General features: G+C 49.8%; 1 protein-coding gene across 16 annotated transcripts in view; it reads right to left on the reverse strand.

The window, feature by feature from the left end:
• Dysf (dysferlin) overlaps positions 1-18,360 on the reverse strand; it is a 201,616-nt gene that overhangs the window by 140,913 nt on the left and 42,343 nt on the right. For 8 of the 16 annotated variants that reach the window (XM_021164299.3, XM_085840480.1, XM_021164303.3 and 5 more), the window contains exons 4-10: positions 10,629-10,734; positions 4,960-5,074; positions 3,832-3,924; positions 3,304-3,515; positions 2,058-2,186; positions 1,610-1,672; positions 1,037-1,087 (exon numbers count right to left, since the gene is read on the reverse strand). In XM_021164299.3, coding sequence (XP_021019958.1) covers positions 1,037-1,087; positions 1,610-1,672; positions 2,058-2,186; positions 3,304-3,515; positions 3,832-3,924; positions 4,960-5,074; positions 10,629-10,734 — 769 coding nt within the window. The remainder of the gene's footprint in view (positions 1-1,036; positions 1,088-1,609; positions 1,673-2,057; positions 2,187-3,303; positions 3,516-3,831; positions 3,925-4,959; positions 5,075-10,628; positions 10,735-18,360) is intronic. The other 8 variants (XM_021164311.3, XM_021164307.3, XM_021164310.3 and 5 more) reach the window with 1 other exon arrangement.

An 18,360-nucleotide genomic window follows, 5' to 3' on the forward strand; every position in this document is an offset into this window, starting at 1 on the left:
GCTCATGAGTCGGATGTAAGCTCTCAGCTACTGCTCCATCACCCTGCCTGCCTGCCTGCTGCCATGCTCCCCGCCATGATGGTCATGAAGCAACCCTCTGGAACCGTGAGCCCCAAAAGAAATGCTTTCTTATACAGGTTGCCTTGGTCACACTGTCTTATCACAGCAATAGAAAGTAACCAAGTCACACAAGATAGCCAAAAATGAGTGAGGGCTGCTTCTGTTCCAGGGTGCAGGGACAGAGGGAAACTTAAAATGGGGAGTGTTAATTCACTCTGGTGGAGACAAGGGTAAGTCTACTCCCTCTTTCTGTCATACCCCTACCTCAGGAAAATGGAAAAGTATAAGAACTTTCTCCAGCTTGTTGAGCCGTAAGCATGAAGCTGTGGGGTACCATTCAAGGACCCAGGCTCCACCTCCAAAAGGTGGTTATGGAAGAAAACCAGAGATGTAGGAGTCTGACCTTGGGGGGTTCCAAGCTCCAGGATGCCAAACAACATGTCATAGAGGCCAAAGTTTTGAGGCTTTTTTCCTCTGAATAAAGAAAACTAACTCACATAGATGACCACAGGAACCCAGGAGCGACTCTGTGCCTGGGTTGGGGGTTGCGGGTTGAGATGCTTGCTCTCCAGCCTCTGCCCTAACTACAAGCATGTGATAGGAAATGCGTGCCCCACCCACTTTGGCTTCCTTCTGCCTGTCTAGTCCCAGAGATTGCCTATGACACACATCCCCTCCTGGCAAACTCAATAGTAAAAGTGAGCCCAGACATGAGCCCAGCCCACGGTACTTCCAGCATGCAGGGGGCTGAGACAGCAGGATCATCGTAAATTTGAGGTCAGCCTGAACTGTAAGATAAGAATTCTGTCTCCGGTAGATAATAAGTGCTTTATAGTTCTACCTTTGGTGAGAGGTTTCCTGAGTTGGGAGATTTTACGGAGTTTTTAGGGAGGTGGTCTGAAACTAGGTTTTCCAGCACAGCCTGCCCCTGAGGGGGAAGTCCAAACTAACTACTTCCAAGTAGACAAACAATTACCCGGAACTCGCCAAGGAGGGCATCTGTCCTAAGGGAGCGTGAGTCCACCACCTGAAAGGAAAGATCCCGTGAGAGTGCGGCTCTGGCCAGGTCCCTCCCAGACGACAACAGCCAGCAGCTGGCACTGTCTCCATTCCAGAGATGCTACTAAGCAATGTTTCACTTCGCAAACCCCTGTGAATAGATGCCAACATGGTCCCCACCTCACAAATAAGGGGACAACGGCACAGGGAAATCACACAGCATGTGCAGAATCATGTGGGCACACAGCAGAGGTGGGACCCACACATCTAGTGCACACCCATCCTCAGCAGCAGGGCGGAATCTGAAGCCACAGCATAGACAGAGAAAGCAACCTAAAACCAGGCACCTGGGCACCTGGGCATTTTCCTGCCACTGGCAGAGGTTTTGTGAGTCCTTCAATCACCCAGAGTCAAGCTTCAACCCACCTCTCTCTCCCAGACACATACACGGGCTTTCAGACACAATGACAGACATGTCTCTGGCGATCACATCCTACTGTTGCCGGTTAGCATTCGTACCCACCAGCCACGGAGAACATCTGAGACCTACCGTGATGAAGATGGGCTCATCAAACAGCTCCAAGGGAGAGTCAAATACGTTGAAGAAAAGAGTCTGTTGGTCCAGAACAGAGAAGAGGAATGGATAATCAGTGTCTCTGATGCTCAGGCTAGGTGGAGGGGTGTGGCCACCCACCAGTGTTGGAGCCTGAGTTGAGGAGGCTGGTGGAGCTCAGCTGCCCAGTGCCAAAGTCTAGGACTCTCACAAGCTGGGCTGTCCCATCTCTTCCTTGCAGAGGTTAGCATTTCAAGGACAAGGATCCTGAGATTGTGGGGAGGGGAGCTCTCCATGTTCTCTGATCATCTACACTGGTCTTGGCTCTCACACACCAAGTTGGTGCCCCAGGAGCACATCCTTGGATGAATGCCATGGTATTTGTTCTCCTGAGAACCATTCTCACGGGCTGTCAATGTTCTGCCTGATGCCTGAGGTCACTCACCTCATTGAAGAGCGGGCTATTTCCCTTCTGAATCCGAGTCCGCTTGGTCTGCCCAGCAGCTGTGACCTTGACCACAGGCTTAATATTCACCCCAGGCAGCTGACGCCCCTCTATCACCTGGACTCTGATCTGAAAGCCAGGAGAAGGGATAAGCAAATGAGAGAGAGAAAAGAGACCACTTGCTGGCTCCAAGACTCAGAAACCCAGTCGGGCAGTGGTGGCACAGTCCAGCACTCAGGAGGCAGAGGCAAGTAGATTTCTGAGTTCGAGGCTAGCCTAGTCTACAGAGTGAGTTCCAGCACTCAGAAACCCCAAGACCAGCTCACTGACAACTTTAGGGAGAGCTATACAAAGATTCTAGAAAGAGCACTATAAAAACATCCACATGCCGGGCGTGGTTGCACATGCCTTTAATCCCAACACTCGGGAGACAGAGGCAAGTGGACTTCTGAGTTCGAGGCCAGCCTGGTCTACAGAGTGAGTTCCAGGACAGCCAGGGCTACACAGAGAAATCCTGTCTCAAAACAAAACAAAACAAAACAAAACAAAACAAAACAAAACAAAACAAAACAAAAAAATCCACACTTCCCACCAAGCTTTCCTTTGCATCTAGAAAATTCCAGAGTTGTGGCACACACATGTGCATACACACAGAAACATCGCATATGAATATAAATGTAATTTTAAAGTTTTTAAACAATAGGCCAGCAAGGTGACTCTGTGGGAAAAGGCACTTGCTGCCGAGTTCGATAGTCTGAGTTTACACCCCAGGATCTACACGGTGGAAAAAAAAAGAACCAACTCTCACAAGTTTTCCTCTGTCCTTCACACAGTGATCTCTCACAGTGGCATTTGTTCACTCCATGCTAACACACTCAATAAATAATTAAACAGTCACTGATTTTTGGAAAAGTTCAGAGGACTCCGCTGCTGCTGTTGGAGGACCTGCTGGGGCATGCGGACCCTAAAGAGCAAGGAGCTGGTCCTAGGACAAAGGCCAGTTACCACAACAAAGGAGATGTAGGCTAGGCTGATCTTTTATCCAACTCCTTGGGACTGGGCAGAGGCATGCTGTGAGCTCCCAAAACACAAACTTTCAATTCAGCTGTCAGGGTCCAGGACAGCCTAACTCCTTCATGGGAGGCCTCCGGAACGCCAGCGCATTGTCCTGAGGCTAGACAACCCAGCCAGACACAGAACACTAGTGATTGCTGATGAATTATAGAGACAGTCCCTCCACTATCACCTGGAAGTCCTGTGGCTTGTCTGACAGCAGCTTTCTAGGCGGGGCAGAGCTTCTTTTTCTTTTCGCCCCTGGATAGTGGGGAGGAGGGTGGGAAGGTGGCTTCCTGGGTGTGGTCGGTCCCCCTGGGCCCACAGCAGCACTCTGATCCAGGAACGGCTCAGCTTCATCTCCAGTCAGGCCCTGGTCCTCGGTGTCTTCCTCCCCTCCTGTGTCTGTGGGCACAGGTCCCTCTTGAGCACTGTGCACCTTTGGTCCTGCCCTGAGGTCTCAGTCCAACAGGGGGAAGACCAAAGAGCGTGCATGCTTCAATACCACACCCTAAGCCCACCCATACCCAAGATGGATGAAATCAAAGAAGGGCAGCTGCCACAGCTGGCCCTGGAAAACAGTCAATAAGTAGTCAGTTAGTCAGCAAGAAGAAGAAGGAGGATGGCCCTGACCCACCCACCCCAGCCCTAACAGACAGGCCCTTCTGGCCACCTTGCCAGGTGAGACAGTTACAGGTGGTAGGGTCTGGCTGCGTCTCACCCGTGGGGACCGGCCACTTCTTCCCAGAGTATCTCGTGTCCATGGTGCTGTCACTGAGCAGGGACCAAGTCTCGGCCCGGCTCTGTCCCCCACCTGGCATGCATCAGGGCGTAGCCCAAGAGGGGAAGGTTGGGAGGGAGCTGGGATGAGAGAGGCCCACCTTCCCCAGGCCCACCCTCACCTCTCATAAGCTTATCCACTCAGCCTGGGTACCATGCTCAGAGGTGACGGTCCCTTGCCCAACCAGGCAGAGCTGGGAGCCTCCTTTTGTTGATCAAGCCCAGAGCATCTGGGGACATCTACCCACCTGCCCTCCCCAGCACCCCCTTTCCTCCCTGAGCCTATAGCTTAGCTATGTCTCCCCAGCTCAGGATTCCCAGGTCTGGATGTGCTAAGCCAACGAAACTTCCCTCATCCTCCCTCTCCACAGAAACCCACACAGAGCTGGCCAACAAGACAGGCGTACCCAGGGAGGGCAAAGCCTTCTCAGGATTTTATAACTTGCTTCTCCACCCACCCACCCCGCCCCCACCACACCTCCTTCACCAGAAGATAAACTCTAGAATCTTCCCCTAAGCAAATGAGCTGCCCGGTCTCAGCTGCTTTCTACCCACACTGCCTAGTGGTCAGGCCAACTTTCCCAAGCACCACCAGCAAATCAGCCTCCTTGGCCTGCATCTTTACTTGGCAAGCCTAGCAGAAGCTTAAAGCAGGCACAGGACATAGCCTACTTAGCCTGTCTGCTCACTTCATGTATGATCATCCCTGTGCCCAGAACGACCATCCCAAAGCCACACAGCTACTCAGTATCAAAGACAAGATATAAACTCCCGTTCCCTAACTTTGGCTCAAAATTCTTTTCAGGGGTTGGAGGTGGGGTGGGGTGAGTAGCTCTTTTGTAACATTGTATCACCGCTTAGGGAAGCACCAAGCCTCAGGTCTCACCCTAGTCTCCAGAGCTAGGGAATGGAGAGTACAGGTTGGACCCCGCCCTTCCCAGACATCTGAGATTTGGGGAGCCTAATGGGAGCCATCTCCACCTCTCCTTTCCTACCCACCCACAACCTGTCTCGGTGCTGGCCACCTTCCAGGGACCATGCCCTATGAAATGGTGGGTGGGTTCCTCACCAGGCACCAGATCCATGTCAGGCAGTGTTGGGGAGGGTGCTAGAGAAGCAGGCGGTGGGAACAGGGGCACAGCTCCTGGGGGTGGCGTGTAGGACACCTGCAGGACCAGAGAGGCCTAGAAGAGATGAGTCGGTAACAGGTTAAGTATAAAGGAGAAACGACACCCTCCCTCTGGTGTCCTCTCTAGTCTCCCATCCCTCTCCAAGCCCATTGGCTCTGACTGGGTCAGGAAGCTGTAGTGAAGCCACCCAGGAACCTGTAAGCATAGCCAGGCAGGTTCCCATGCATCGTCTTGGGGTGGGTGTCCCCATTCAGGAGCTGTGTGACATTGGACAAGTTGTGTAACCTCACTCAAGCTGTTTCCAGCCTGTTAAAGAAGGTCACCAGGGCAACAGGTCTCATGAGGCTGACATTGGATGAAGGATGCCACCTCTCCTACAGGATTTGTCTAGTTCTTGGAAGACGTCCCTCACTTTTCTGCTCACCAAGCCCCACCCCATGCAGACAGTTCAGCTTGGTTCTCCTCTAGCTGTAATTTACACTTAAGAAGCCCACGGGGGCCACTCACCTTCTTCCCCTCCCCCCTCCTGGAAGCCCTGCCATTACCATGTCTTCAGACAAGAGGAGAGACAGTGGCCACACTTTTCATGTGGGCAGGGAAGGCTACCTGGGGTCACACTTCACCTCCTCCCTGGCAACTCCACTTTCCATAGCAAGAGGTGGATCTGAGTCCAAGGGAAGCCAGACACTCACAGGACTCCACCCTGGCAGTTTGAGTCCACCAGAGATCCGTCAGAGTCTCTCCCAGGGTCAAAGGAAAACTTTTTGGGAAAGCCCAAGTAAAAGCAGGGTGTGGTGGTTAGACACCTGCAGTACCTGGACTTGGGAGGTGGAGCTGGAGAGCCCGGGAGTTCAGGGTCATCCTCGGCTATATAAGGAGTTCAAGCACAGCCTGTATATACAAGAACTTATCTCTCACCTACGACCCACCCCAGATACAAATAATAAGTGCTCCACTTAAGAACGTACAAAACCGCCAGGCGTGGTGGCTCACGCCTTTAATCCCAGCACTCCGGAGGCAGAGGCAGGCGGATTTCTGAGTTCGACATCACCTAGGAGACAAGCCTTAAGCACTCCTGGGAGTGGCTATTGCCACTCAGGGCGTGTCTGAGAGGGACTCTGCTGATTAGGTTGATTCAGGTGCAAAGATGCACCATTGAAGTGGGCGGCGCCATTCCAATTGCTTTTGTCAGAGTCTTTTATCAGCACCAGAAAAAGGAACTAAGACAACTCTAGGAGGGAAAATAACGCAACAGAAGTTGTCAGTGTCCTTCCGTTCTTCTATGTGGATATAATCTCCTCTATCTTCCTAAGAAAGGTACACACACACACACACACACACACCTCTCAGTGCCACAGTGGGAACCGAGCTTCCAACACAAGACCAAGACCCTGCAGGTCCCAAGCAAAGCTGGGGAAAGTGAGCATGCTGGGGTCAGTGGTGTCCATGGAAACCAGCTGCTCTTCTCGGTTGTCTCCTTTGTTGCTCCTTTTTTTTTTATTTATTTTATATATATAGCTGTTTTGCCTGTGTGTATGTCTGTGCACTCTGAGTGTTCAGTGCTCACACTGGGACTGGAGTTACTGATAGTTGTGAGTTGCCATGTCAGTAGTGGGAATCAAACCTAGGTTCCCTGGAAGAGCAGACAGTGCTCTTAACCACTTGGCCATCTTTCCAGCCCCTCCACCTCCATCTTTTAAACAAGTCGTTAGCTCCGTATTAGACAGAAAGCATTTTCCACAATTTTGGCAAATCCTTTACAAATGTTTGCCACCGTAATCTTCATCTGAGCAGCCTAGCAGGGAATAGTGGCCATAATAGCAGAGACATCGGGAGTAAGGAGGACTCCCAGACTCCCGAGGCAAACCCTGCCCTGCGGTTGAGAAGATGCCAGCTACCACTGTATCTCAGGCTTGCATCCTCCAGACTGGGGACCAAGGAGGGAAAACAGACTAACAAAGGCAGCGCCGGCAACAATTCAGGCTCAGAACACTGAGGAAGGAACCCAGAGGCGACCCCAGCACCCCTTTAATACCACATTCAAGGCTTGGATGTAACTGGCCCTGCATGGTTAGAAGCTACCACCAGGTGTCGCCACGTGATATTAATAGGTAGACCCCAGTGCCCTCCTTCCTATGACTGATGAACCACTGGGGCTCTTTGGAGAAATAAGTAATTGTACAAGATAATCCTAGACTATCTTTTTGTTCCAGGAAAGTCTCAATAAACTACAGAAACACATCGAAGGGACAGTAAGGAGCTGGGGAAAATGGCTCAGAGGTTAAGAGCCCTTGCTGGTCTTCCAGAAGACTAAGTAAGGTCCAGGTCCCAATAACATGCATGAAACCCTGGGTTCAACCCCAGCGTCACGTAAAGCAGGTCTGGTGCACACGCCCATATTACCACTGCATCGGTGGGGTGGAGGCAACAGACCCCTGAAGCCCATTCGTCCTCCAGCCACATCCATGATCTCCAGATTCAGCCAGAGACCCTGACTCGAAAGATCAGATAGAGGGTGAAGGACCTCAACCTTTGGCCTCCATTGCTGTGTGCACACACATAAGAACAACACACACAACTGAAAAGCCTCCAGGAGGTCTGTGAGTCAGATGAGCTCTACCTCGATATCGCTTTCATCTCTTTGAAAGAGATGCTACGGAGAAGGCCTTTCACTCAAAATACACACTCCGGCATCCAGGGAGATGGCTAGGCGGTGGTGACGTGGTCTCAGGACACAGAGTGGTTTGGACTACTCTGAGAAGGTTCTCTCTCCCACTCTCTGACAGAATCTCTCACTATGTTCCTCTGTATTCTGTGCTGGCCTTGGTTTCACTAAGTCTTCTAGGCTAGCCTCCAATTCATAGAGTTATCCTGCTTCAGGCTCCCCAGTGCTGGAATTACAGGTATAAACCATCAAACCAGCTTCTTTGGTGGTGGTGGTGGTGGTGGTGATGGTAGTTGTGGGGTGTGAGTGTGTGTGTGTGTGTGTGTGTGTGTGTGTGAGTGTGAGTGTATGGTGTGTGTGTGTGTGTGAGTGTGGGGTGTGTATGTGTGTGTGTGTGTAGGTCAAAGTCATTCTAAGGTATCAGGCCTCAGGATCCATCAATCTTGTTTCTCTCATTTGCCTGGGGTTCACCCATTAGGCTCAGCTAACTGCTCAGTGAGCTCCAGGGATCCACCTGGCTCCACCTTCCCCATGCTGAGATTACTGTCCCACCACACCTATCTCATTCAGATTTGTTTTGGGGATTGAAACTCAGGACCTCGGGATTGCAAGGCAAGCTGACTGGGGCAGCTCTCCAGCCCTGCTTCTACACTTAAACCATTTCAAAATAAAAGATTTGAGTCTGCCAAGGTGGTGATGCACACCTTTAAGCCCAGTACTAGGGAGGCAGAGGCAGGCAGATCTCTTTGAGTTTGAGGCCAGCCTGATCTACATATTGAGTTCCAGGACAGCCAGGGCTACACAGAGAGACCCTGGCTACACAGGGACCCCCTGGTGGTGGGGGAGGATTGCCTCTGCTTTTGCCACAGGATCTGAACTCAGTGGAGCCAAACAACGCTTATACCCATCACAGTACTTCCAGGGTCAGACCTGGTGCAAAATGGAATATAAAGGCATTTATTACAATGTTGTCTAGAACTTAAAGATGACAGCAGCGAAGAATTAAATCAAGGACCCTTGGAGCCATGCCCTGGGAGGGATGCCTGCTTGGGCCAGTCCAGCCCAACTCACATCTGACAACAGAGAATGATAACCCTGCCTGGTGTATTTTGCATGTCCACTCTTCCATTAATTTAAGCACTCACTTTAAAAAAAAAAAAGATATTGTGTACCTGGTGGAGGCTAAAAGTGCTAGGGACACTGGGGATGTCCCCCAGAAGCAAAAGGCTTCTGCCCAGCAGCACAGGTCCTAGCAGGAACCCCCAGCTCAGAGGTTCTTCCCACCTGCCTGTGCTGTACCGGAACTGCAGGGGGATACAAGTAAGAGAGATGGAAATCTGCTCCAGGACCTTCTCCAGGGAGTGAGGACTGCATTCCAGGCCGCAAGGTGAGCTGCTAACCTCTCCCTGCCACTCATGCCTCTCCCCACCTCTGTGCAGACTTAGCAGGTGGCTCACTGAGCAGGGCCCAGCCCTTCTCTCCCATTCACCACATCCTGGCTCTCATGTATTCAACTTAGAGTCATTGTGAAGGATGGTCAGGCTCCACGGGCAGCCTGGGGTCTCGGGGCAATGGAGAGGAGGCTGCAGGTTCTCAGCTTGTGAGCATGAAGTGCAAACAGAATATGAAAGCCAGGCCAAGGGCAGGGACTGCAGATCATTTCCAGCCTTCCTCAGCCCGGTATGAAGTTTGCAGAAACCAGGCTGAAAGGTTCCATCCCAGGGCACAGTGAGTTTGGAGGGAGGAAGTGTGGAAAACATCAGTGTCTTAGGTTGGAGTAAAGGAGCAGAGATCTTGGCAGGGAAGTAAGAGCCTTTGGTTGAAGGCTACAGGGAGGAAGCTGCTTCAACCTGGAGGGTAACAGGAAAGCACCAGACAGGTCTCTTGACTCCAAGGGCTGCTCTTGACAGAAACCTTGATATCTCTAGCTGCTCGGTGCACCAGGCTGCAGAGACAGCTAGGAGTCTCCTCAGGGTCCAAGAAGAGTCAGCTTCAAATGCCACTGGAGGCTTCCTAGACTAATGTAGCTGACTGCAGAGCTCAAAGAGGAGGCAACAGGTGACACCGGAGGTGACTGAGACCGTTTCAGAAAACACTGCATGGAAGCAACCCCAGCGGCTCTCTTTTCCCAGTAAGAACCCAGTATGGTCTCATTCAGCCTAGCCCAAATTAGTCCCAACTTGACTTTCCTAACCAGTCAAAGGCTCAAATACATACATACATGCATGCACACGTGCACACACGCATGAACGCACACACGCGCGCGCGCACACACACACACACACACACATGCACGCACGCACAGCCTGTCTATGAGGACTGACAGCCCACAACCCTGCAGGCTTCACTGGGAAGAAGTATGTCAGGTTCAGCAGTGGCATCCTGTCATGTAGACAGACCCAGAATCCTAGTGAACAGGAAGAAAGAACCCTGAAGGGTATATTTAGACCACTAAAAATAACAGGAGGCCAGCAAGGAGGACTGGGAATGGTTTGTGCAGACTAGGAGAGAATGGGGAAGCTGGGGGATGGGCTAGACCAACGAGAGAGGAAAAGGAAGGGGTCTTGACTGGCCCCAGGTGGGCATGGGAGAGTTGTCTGCCTCCCTCCCCTGGTGACCTGTGACCCAGATGACTCAGATATTCCATATCTGGAGAATGGAGCTGGTAATGAAGAAGGGCAGTCTGCCAGGCAGGCTAAGGAAGCCACTCAAGGCTGACTAGAACACAGGACAGGAGGTGACCAAGTGGGCTAGACTCAGAAGTAGCCAAGTAGAGGTGTGGCAGGCCTCATTGAGCCTTGCAGGTCCCAATCATGTATCTTTTCTAGCACCCTAACCTATAGCCAAGGAAAGCCAGGCTTGGCTCCCAGGAGCTGGCCTCTGGCATAAGACACAGAGCCCCAAACAAAAGCTGGCTATGAACAGAGACATGCAGACATTTACCCCCGTGGGTTGCTGCTTGGAGTCCAGCAGAGGTGCGTTGAAGCTGGCAGAGAGGCTGGGGGTGGCAAGGACCTCCTGGAGTGGGATCTTGGCTTCCCCCAGGAACCTGGGAAGACAAAAAAGTCCAAGGGTGAGAACCAGCCTTATGTGCCTGGCTCGTCTCTTACCTCCTCCAACGCCCAGTTCCTTCAGAGCCCTTTAAGGTTTCTCTGTACCCATAGTACCATGAATGCCATGTAGTAGGTAAGATGGTTCTCATGGTAACATGTACCCATGTGAGATGCTCTCATGATAGCATGTACCCATGTAAGATGGATCCCATAGTAACATGTACTCGTGTGAGATAGTCCCTTGGTAGCATATACCCATGTAAGATAGTTCCCATTGTAGTATGTACCCATGTAAGATAGTTCCCATGGTACCATCTTAAGGAGAAGAGAGAGATCAGAGATGCCTGCCCTTCCCTTCCCCAAACTCAACCTTAACCTCTTTCTGTCTGACCTTAGAAGCCTAGCCATGCTGTTGCCCTGGGTAGGGGCAGATTCTCATCAGACAGATTATTTATTTACTTATTTACTTATTTGTTTACTTGCTTACTTAGAGACAGGATCACATGTAGCCCAGGCTGACCTCAAACTGGCTATGTAGCTGAAGATGATTCTGAACTTCTGACTCTCCTGCCTTTATCTCCCAAGTGCTGGGATTGCAGGTGTTCCCCATCACACCCTGTTTATACAGTGCTGGAGATCAGGTCCAGGGCTTACGAATGCTTTGCAAAGCACTCTCTCAACTGAGCCACACCCCTAGTGCTGCCATCAGATCTTAATGAACCAGGCTAGCATCACCAGGGGACAGAGGCAGTTTTCCCAGTTCACACCTTTGATGCCCCCATGCCTCAGCTGGCTGAACCCACCACACAGACTGTCTACACCAGTTTCCCAGGAAGCACAGCCCCAATTAACAAATCAGAAGCAAGACACCTTTCTGTCTTCATACCCAGGGAAAAAACAGGTGTTGGTCTAGGAGACAGACCCCTTCACCAGACGTCCAGCACACATACATGAGACCACACTTGTCACCGACAAGAGACGAGGTCTTGGGAAAGTGGCCCACTGGCTGGCTGGCCGAGGAAGGCCTTTCAAAGGATCTAGAGGAATAAGTCCTATTCTGTGGGTCCTTAACCACATACGATTCACTCTGTGCCTCTGCGGTGGCAGCAAGTGGCCTGTGTCACCTAAAACCTGTCATCGGAGTCTGCTTCAGCCTCTGCTTGCTCCCTGGGAGCCAAACTACGGATAGCCATCAGAGCACAAATCCTCATCGGTCCTGGGGACAGCTATGGGGACACATTTGGCATTGCTTTTTCTTATTTCTCCTAATGAATAAAGCTAGCCCAGTATCAGAGACCATCCTTGTCCTGGTCTCTGTAACAGTAGTGTGTGTATGGGTTTAAATAGACCCATGGAGTGAAATTTGAATCTTGACCTAATGAGCTAGGTTTACAAACGCTACTCCAGTAAGACACCATCTCATCTCCATTAGGATGGTGCTAAAAACTATGTGGACTTCTGAAGTCGTGCTGAATGCATTATGAGAAGATCCTGAGCCTATAGGGACAAGGTAGAAGGCTCTGTCTTAAAAGGGATATGTGTAGGCGTCAGGTTGGCAGGGATGGACTTGCAACGGTTAGTGTTGATTGTCAACTTGACAGCATTCAGAGTCATCCAGTAGACATACTTCTGAATAGATCTGTGAGGACATTTCTAGACTGAGTTAACTGAGAGGGGGAGCGCCACTATAAGGGTTGGGGTCCTGCTGCACAAAAAGGAAAAAGTGAGCTGAGCACCATCATTGATGTCTCTCTGCTTCCTGACTGCGGATGCAATGTGAGCAGCATGCTGCTGCTGAGAACGGAGGGGGATGCTACGGAACATTAAACGTAGACAGGCAACCCAATCTCTAGCCCCACTTCTGACTCCAGACATCTATACAACACATTCAAGCAGCAAACCCTCAAACATCAGAAAATGAGACCCGCTCCGTGTCCACTGGCAGAGTACCTGCCTAGCATGCTCAAAGCCCTGGGTTTCATCCCTAGCATCATATAAGCCAGGCAAGGTTGTTCATACTTATAACCCCAGTAATCAGAGTGCAGGAGGATCAGGAGTTCAAGGTTATACTCAGTTACATAATGAAGTTGAGACACAAGACGTGGTCTTTGAAAGGTTAAAGACACGAGCACTCGGGAGGCAGAGGCAGGCAGATTTCTGAGTTCAAGGCCAGCCTGGTCTACAAAGTGAGTTCCAGGACAGCCAGGGCTATACAGAGAAATCCTGTCTCTAAAAACCAAAAAAAAAAAAAAAAGGTTAAAGACAGTGGAGTAGGGGTGGAGCTAGAGATAGCTCAGGAATTAAGAGCTCTGGTTGCTCTACTGGGAGACCCGAATTCGATTCCAAGCACCCACATGGAAGTTTACAACTGTCTGTAACTACAACTCCAGAGGTTCCAATGTCCTCTTCTGGCCTCCGAGGGCCAAGGTATGCAAGTGGTATTTTGAATGCAAGCACAATTTACATAACATATAAAACAAGAAATTAAATTTTAAAATAAATAAATAAATAATAAGAGCAACCAGACCAGGTAGGTAGATGGACAAACAAGATGAAATGTGCATGTACATGGATTGTTAGTCAGCATTCAGGAATTTGTGACACTTCTCCTGGGACAAGTCTTGGCACAGCTGGACAGCAGCTCCACAGTAGAGCACTTGCCTTGCATTTACAAGGCTCAGTCCCCAGGACTGTCCATAAATAATAAAGAAGAATTAGACTGAAGACACAGAAGGGCAAATGCCATTTGATCCTTCTTGTACAAAGCCCCTAGTCAGATTCACAAGCACAGAAAATAGAATGGTGGTTGTCAGGAGCTGTTGGGAAGGAAAGAAGAAAATTGTATTTAATGGGTTCAGGTTTTCTGCTTGGAAGATGAAAGAGGTCTATAGGGTGCAAAGGTTGCACAGAACTGTGCACTTAAACTTGTTAAAATCCAGTGTTCCTCCTGAGAATGATATCACGGTGGACTTCCACATTCCACACAGGAGAGCACACATGTGCATGCTCATCCTTCCCACATATACACGAAGCAAGTGAATTAAAAGTAAGCAAACAACTTGTAAACCTATGTGATAAATAATTATTAAACTCTCTGGCAATGAAACACATGTGTTTATACCCTCTGAGGCAGGCAGGTTCTCAGTCACCTTACAATTTCCCTTGCTAGAAATACAAACACTGTGTGTGTGTTTATATGTTTGTATACGTATGTATGTGTGTGTGTTTGTATGGTTGTGTAAGTATGTTTGCATGTGTATTTGTGTGTGCATGTTTGTGTGTATGTGGGTGTATGTGTGTGTGTGTTTATGTTGATGTGTATGCATGTTTGTGTGTATGTATATACATGTTTGTGGGTGTGAACATGTGTGTGTGCCTGTGTGTTGCAGAGGACAGCTGTGTTGTTGGTTCTCACCTCCTACCTCATTTGAGGCAGGGTCTCTTCACTGTTTTTCTGTTCCATACTCTATGCCAACTGCCTTTTATACTCCTGGGGGGATCTCCTGCCTCTCCCTCCCATGTTCCTGTAGACAAACTGGGATCACAGAAGCTCAGTTGAACTTGGGTCCTCACACTAACACAGGACACGTTTTTATCACTGAGCCATCCCTCAGCCCTCCTCTTACATTTCTTTATTTGGGGGTTTGGTTGGTTTGGTTGTTTGGTTTGGCTTTTTTTTTTTTTTTTTGAGACAGGGTCTTACTGCACAACCCTGTAGACCAAGCTGGCCTTGAACTCACAGAGATCCTACTGCCTCTCCCTCCCGAGTTCTGGGATTAAAGGGGTGCATTGCCACACCTGGCTTGGCATTTATTTCTTTAAAGAAAGAGTAAATGGAGGTTATTACAGGGTTTTTAAGTCCCACAAAGGTCCTACAGGAAGCTTCGAGCTATGACTTCCTAAACAAGGGCTCTTGTTAGGTGTGACCTAAGGACCATCACGGGAATAGCACTTGTCCCCAGCATTGTGACCAGAGTGTCCTCAGAGCAAGATTCTCTGTGACATAAGAAATCAGAGTCACTCTGTCCTTTACGGGAATCCTTGGCAGCAGACCAGAGTGATTTGATCAAGCAACCTGCCCCAGAGAGCCTGCAGATGTAGACAGTGTCTACAGTTGAGGCTTCTGGCCTTGGCAGCAGAAAGGCCAGGCCCAGCAGCAGACAGGTAACAACAAACAGCAGTCTAGCTCAATAGCTCAATGTGGCTGAAGCTGGTCTTAGGAGCCGTAGCCAGAGGCCCAGGGTAAAGGTGGACCACCTGAGCCTGGCTCGCTGGCAAAGCTCTCCCAGACAGCAGGGAGAATTCCAGGAAGTGGGGTGGTGAACAATGGCAGGAAATGCAGAAGGAAGTGCCGGCTCCACCTCTGCCAGCCCTAGCCCTTCCGGCTGCCCCCCAGAGCTGCCTAGGAGTGACTGCTATTTCCTCCCTGATACCCCTTTGGGGGCCATTGAATGTACCCCCTGAGGAACAAGGGCTAGTCCCTCCAAAGTACCAGGTTGCCCTATATCCTGAGGAAGAAGGGCTGGAGGCCACCTGTCCAAAGACCCAAGGGGAAGGCTGTGGTGACGAGCTTGGAAGAGTCAGAGAGACAGAGCCTCCCATCTGCGTGAATGATGTAGAAGCATAGCCCAGCGGGAAGGGGACTTGAGACTTATGGAGGTTAATGAGGTCTGAGGCTCCATCACAAGTTGTGAAGTAAACCACAAATTCATCCATTTCGATCTGTAAAGGAAATAGGACATTAAAGCCCCTCCCCAAATTCCATTTCCCTGTAACTTTATTCAAGGGACCCAGTCTCGAAAGCCCAAACCCTGGTCTGTCCCGTCTGAAGACAGACATCGAAATAAAAGCTCTAGGGCCAGGTGTCTGCTAAGCAAGGTTCTATGGACACCAATCGGTGGTCTGACAGGTGCCCTGTGGCATCAACAAGACTCCAGTGAGTCAAGGAGGGACCTGGAACCCTGCAAGGGCCAAGGCTGTGGAAGCCAGCAGGGTGTGGCAGAGCCTTCGGAGTCAGACAGAAGTGGCCCTGTGGGCCTGGCCCCACCTTTACACCACAGGCCCTCCAGCCTTCCTCCTCTGGCCAGTTCTCTTAGCTTCATTGTTTCAGAACCACTGTTACATGGGAGCAGAAGAGAGAAGGCAAGATGGGCATGGGGAGGGAGAGTAGCTGAGACTTGACAGACACACATCTCCCCCAAGGAAGAAAGAGTTGATTCCCTAATTCACCCACGAGTGTCAATGTCCTGTCAGACAGATGCTGAGTGGGAGTCTCCAAGCCAGGCTTGAGCAGTGTGAGGGCGAAGGGGGCGCTAAGTTTATGCTAATGAAATATGAAAAAATGGAAACAATGTTGTTTAAAAACATTGAGTCTTACTGATTCACTGTTTGTGAGAACAAAGCACAAAAGCAACCCAGCCATCCACCACCCAAGACTGCATAGATACAGCACAGCACAGCTGTGCTATGAAATCCTGCCATAAAATAATATATTTCTACAGAAAGTTCTCAAGACTTGGTCAAGCGCTAAAACAACCATACAAGGGTTATATCATACTTTCTCCTGCATAAGGAAAGGGAAGCTCACGGCTATCTTGGTGATTGGACAATAAAAGCTCTGAAATCATCTATGCCAAGCCAAGACCCGAATGAAAAATCAGGGCTGCTTTTTTGGAGAGCCATATGGAGGTTCCTCAAGAATCTAAAACCGGATCGGTCGTAGGACCCAGCTATCACATTTCCAGGTATATATCCCAAAAAAATACCAGTGTGTAAAAGACACACTTGCCTGTACTTGTTTACAACAGCTAAGCATGCAATCCACCTAGCTGCCCATCCATAGGTGAATGCATAATTAAATGTGATATATACATATAAACATTCTGGCTATATTAATGAAATGCTACTCAGCCATGAAGATGAATATTCTATCATGTCACCAAACAGATACACCTAGGGAGTTCTATGTTAACTGAAATAGATGCAGACAAATCATGACTATTCCCTTTCATATGTGGGTGCTCAGCCATCATGGTGGGAGGCTGGAGAGATGACTCGTCAGCTAAGAACCCTTGCTGCTTCTGCAGAGGACCTAGGTTCGGTTTCCTAGCACCCACATGATGGTTAACAACTGTTCATAACTCCAGTTCCAGGGGATGTGGCACCCTCTTTTTGTCTCCATAGGCTTTGTACACAGGTAGTGCACACACACACACACACACACACACACACACAGGCAAAATGCCCACACATCTAAAATAATCTTTTAAATTGATTGTGAAGATAGGCTCAGAGGGCAGCATGCTTGCCTCACATGCTAGTGGCCCTAAGTTTGATCTCCAACACCATAGAAACTAGACATGGTGGTACAGACCTGTAATCCCATCACTTGGGAGGTACAGGCAGGGGCATTTGGAGTTCAAGGTCATCTTAGAAAAAAAGAGACTGGAATGTATAAGAGTGATTACTAGTAGTATGATGGGGAGAGGGTAGTGGCAGGCTGGATTACAGGTACTTAAACACACGTGGATGTAATAACTCCATAGCACAGGAGGGACTTGAGAAGAGAGGGGCCACAGGAAGGACTCAAGAAGAGAGGGGCTTGACAACTCCAAATACACAGGCACAATAAGGAGGGGGCACTGTTCATCGCCCCAGTGAGGTCAGAGTACTGGATCAAAATATCACACTAGACCCCGCAAACGTGTCAGTCATGGGAAGGGTACAGCTTATTAATTTAATCTAATTCAACTCAAAACAAAGCAAATACAAAAACTCTGCAAAACATTTAGTTCTGAACCATATTCATCATGCTTTTGTTTTCTGATAATTTTCGTTTTGTTTTGTTTACTTGAGATAAGGTTTTATTACATAGCTCAAACAGACCCTGAACTCACGATCCGCCCACGCCAGCCTCCTCAGTGCTGGTACTGCAGGCACAAGCCACACCTGCCCACTGCTTTCCTGTGTTCTGATGCTCTAACAAGCTAACAGACCCTCCCAGCGTAGCCAGTCCCTGGAGACAGCAAGGAAGGTCCCCAGCAGGCAGGGTGTGGCCTGAAGCACTGCTAACTGGGTAAATTCCACTTCCATTTTCCCTGCCCTGCTTGCTTTTTTGATGTCCCCTGCACATTCTCATTTACTAAATGGCTCTGAGGCTCCTATGACTTCTGAAGGGATGGATCTCAGAAGGATGAATCTCAGAAGTCCATGCAGGATAGGCTGGGAGCATGGCTCAGTTTGCAAAGCGGTGCTGCCTGGGCACGAGGACCTGAGTTTGATCCTTAGTATCCACAGAAGAAACCAGGCATGATAGTGTCCCCAGTGCCAGGGAGGTAGAGCTTGCTGGACAGCCAGCATAGCCAGTATGAGGGGGCCCCTGTCTTGAAGAACAAGGTGAAAAATCCTAAGGATTAATACCCCAAATTAACCTCCAACTTACACATATACCCCTGACACAGAGAGACTGTAGCCCAGCAGTGGGAGTTCAACAAAACAGCCTAGTCAAAGAATGGCTTCCTCCTCCCTCCAGAATGTCCTCCATGATAGACACACGGAAACAAAGGATCAGAGGCAGGGTGAGCTCCAGGGAAAGCCCGGGTCGACAAAGCCCAGTGTGCTCA

Source organism: Mus caroli, unplaced genomic scaffold, assembly GCF_978045245.1.
Source record: "Mus caroli unplaced genomic scaffold, Mus_caroli_1 scaffold_7, whole genome shotgun sequence".
NCBI lineage: Eukaryota > Metazoa > Chordata > Mammalia > Rodentia > Muridae > Mus > Mus caroli.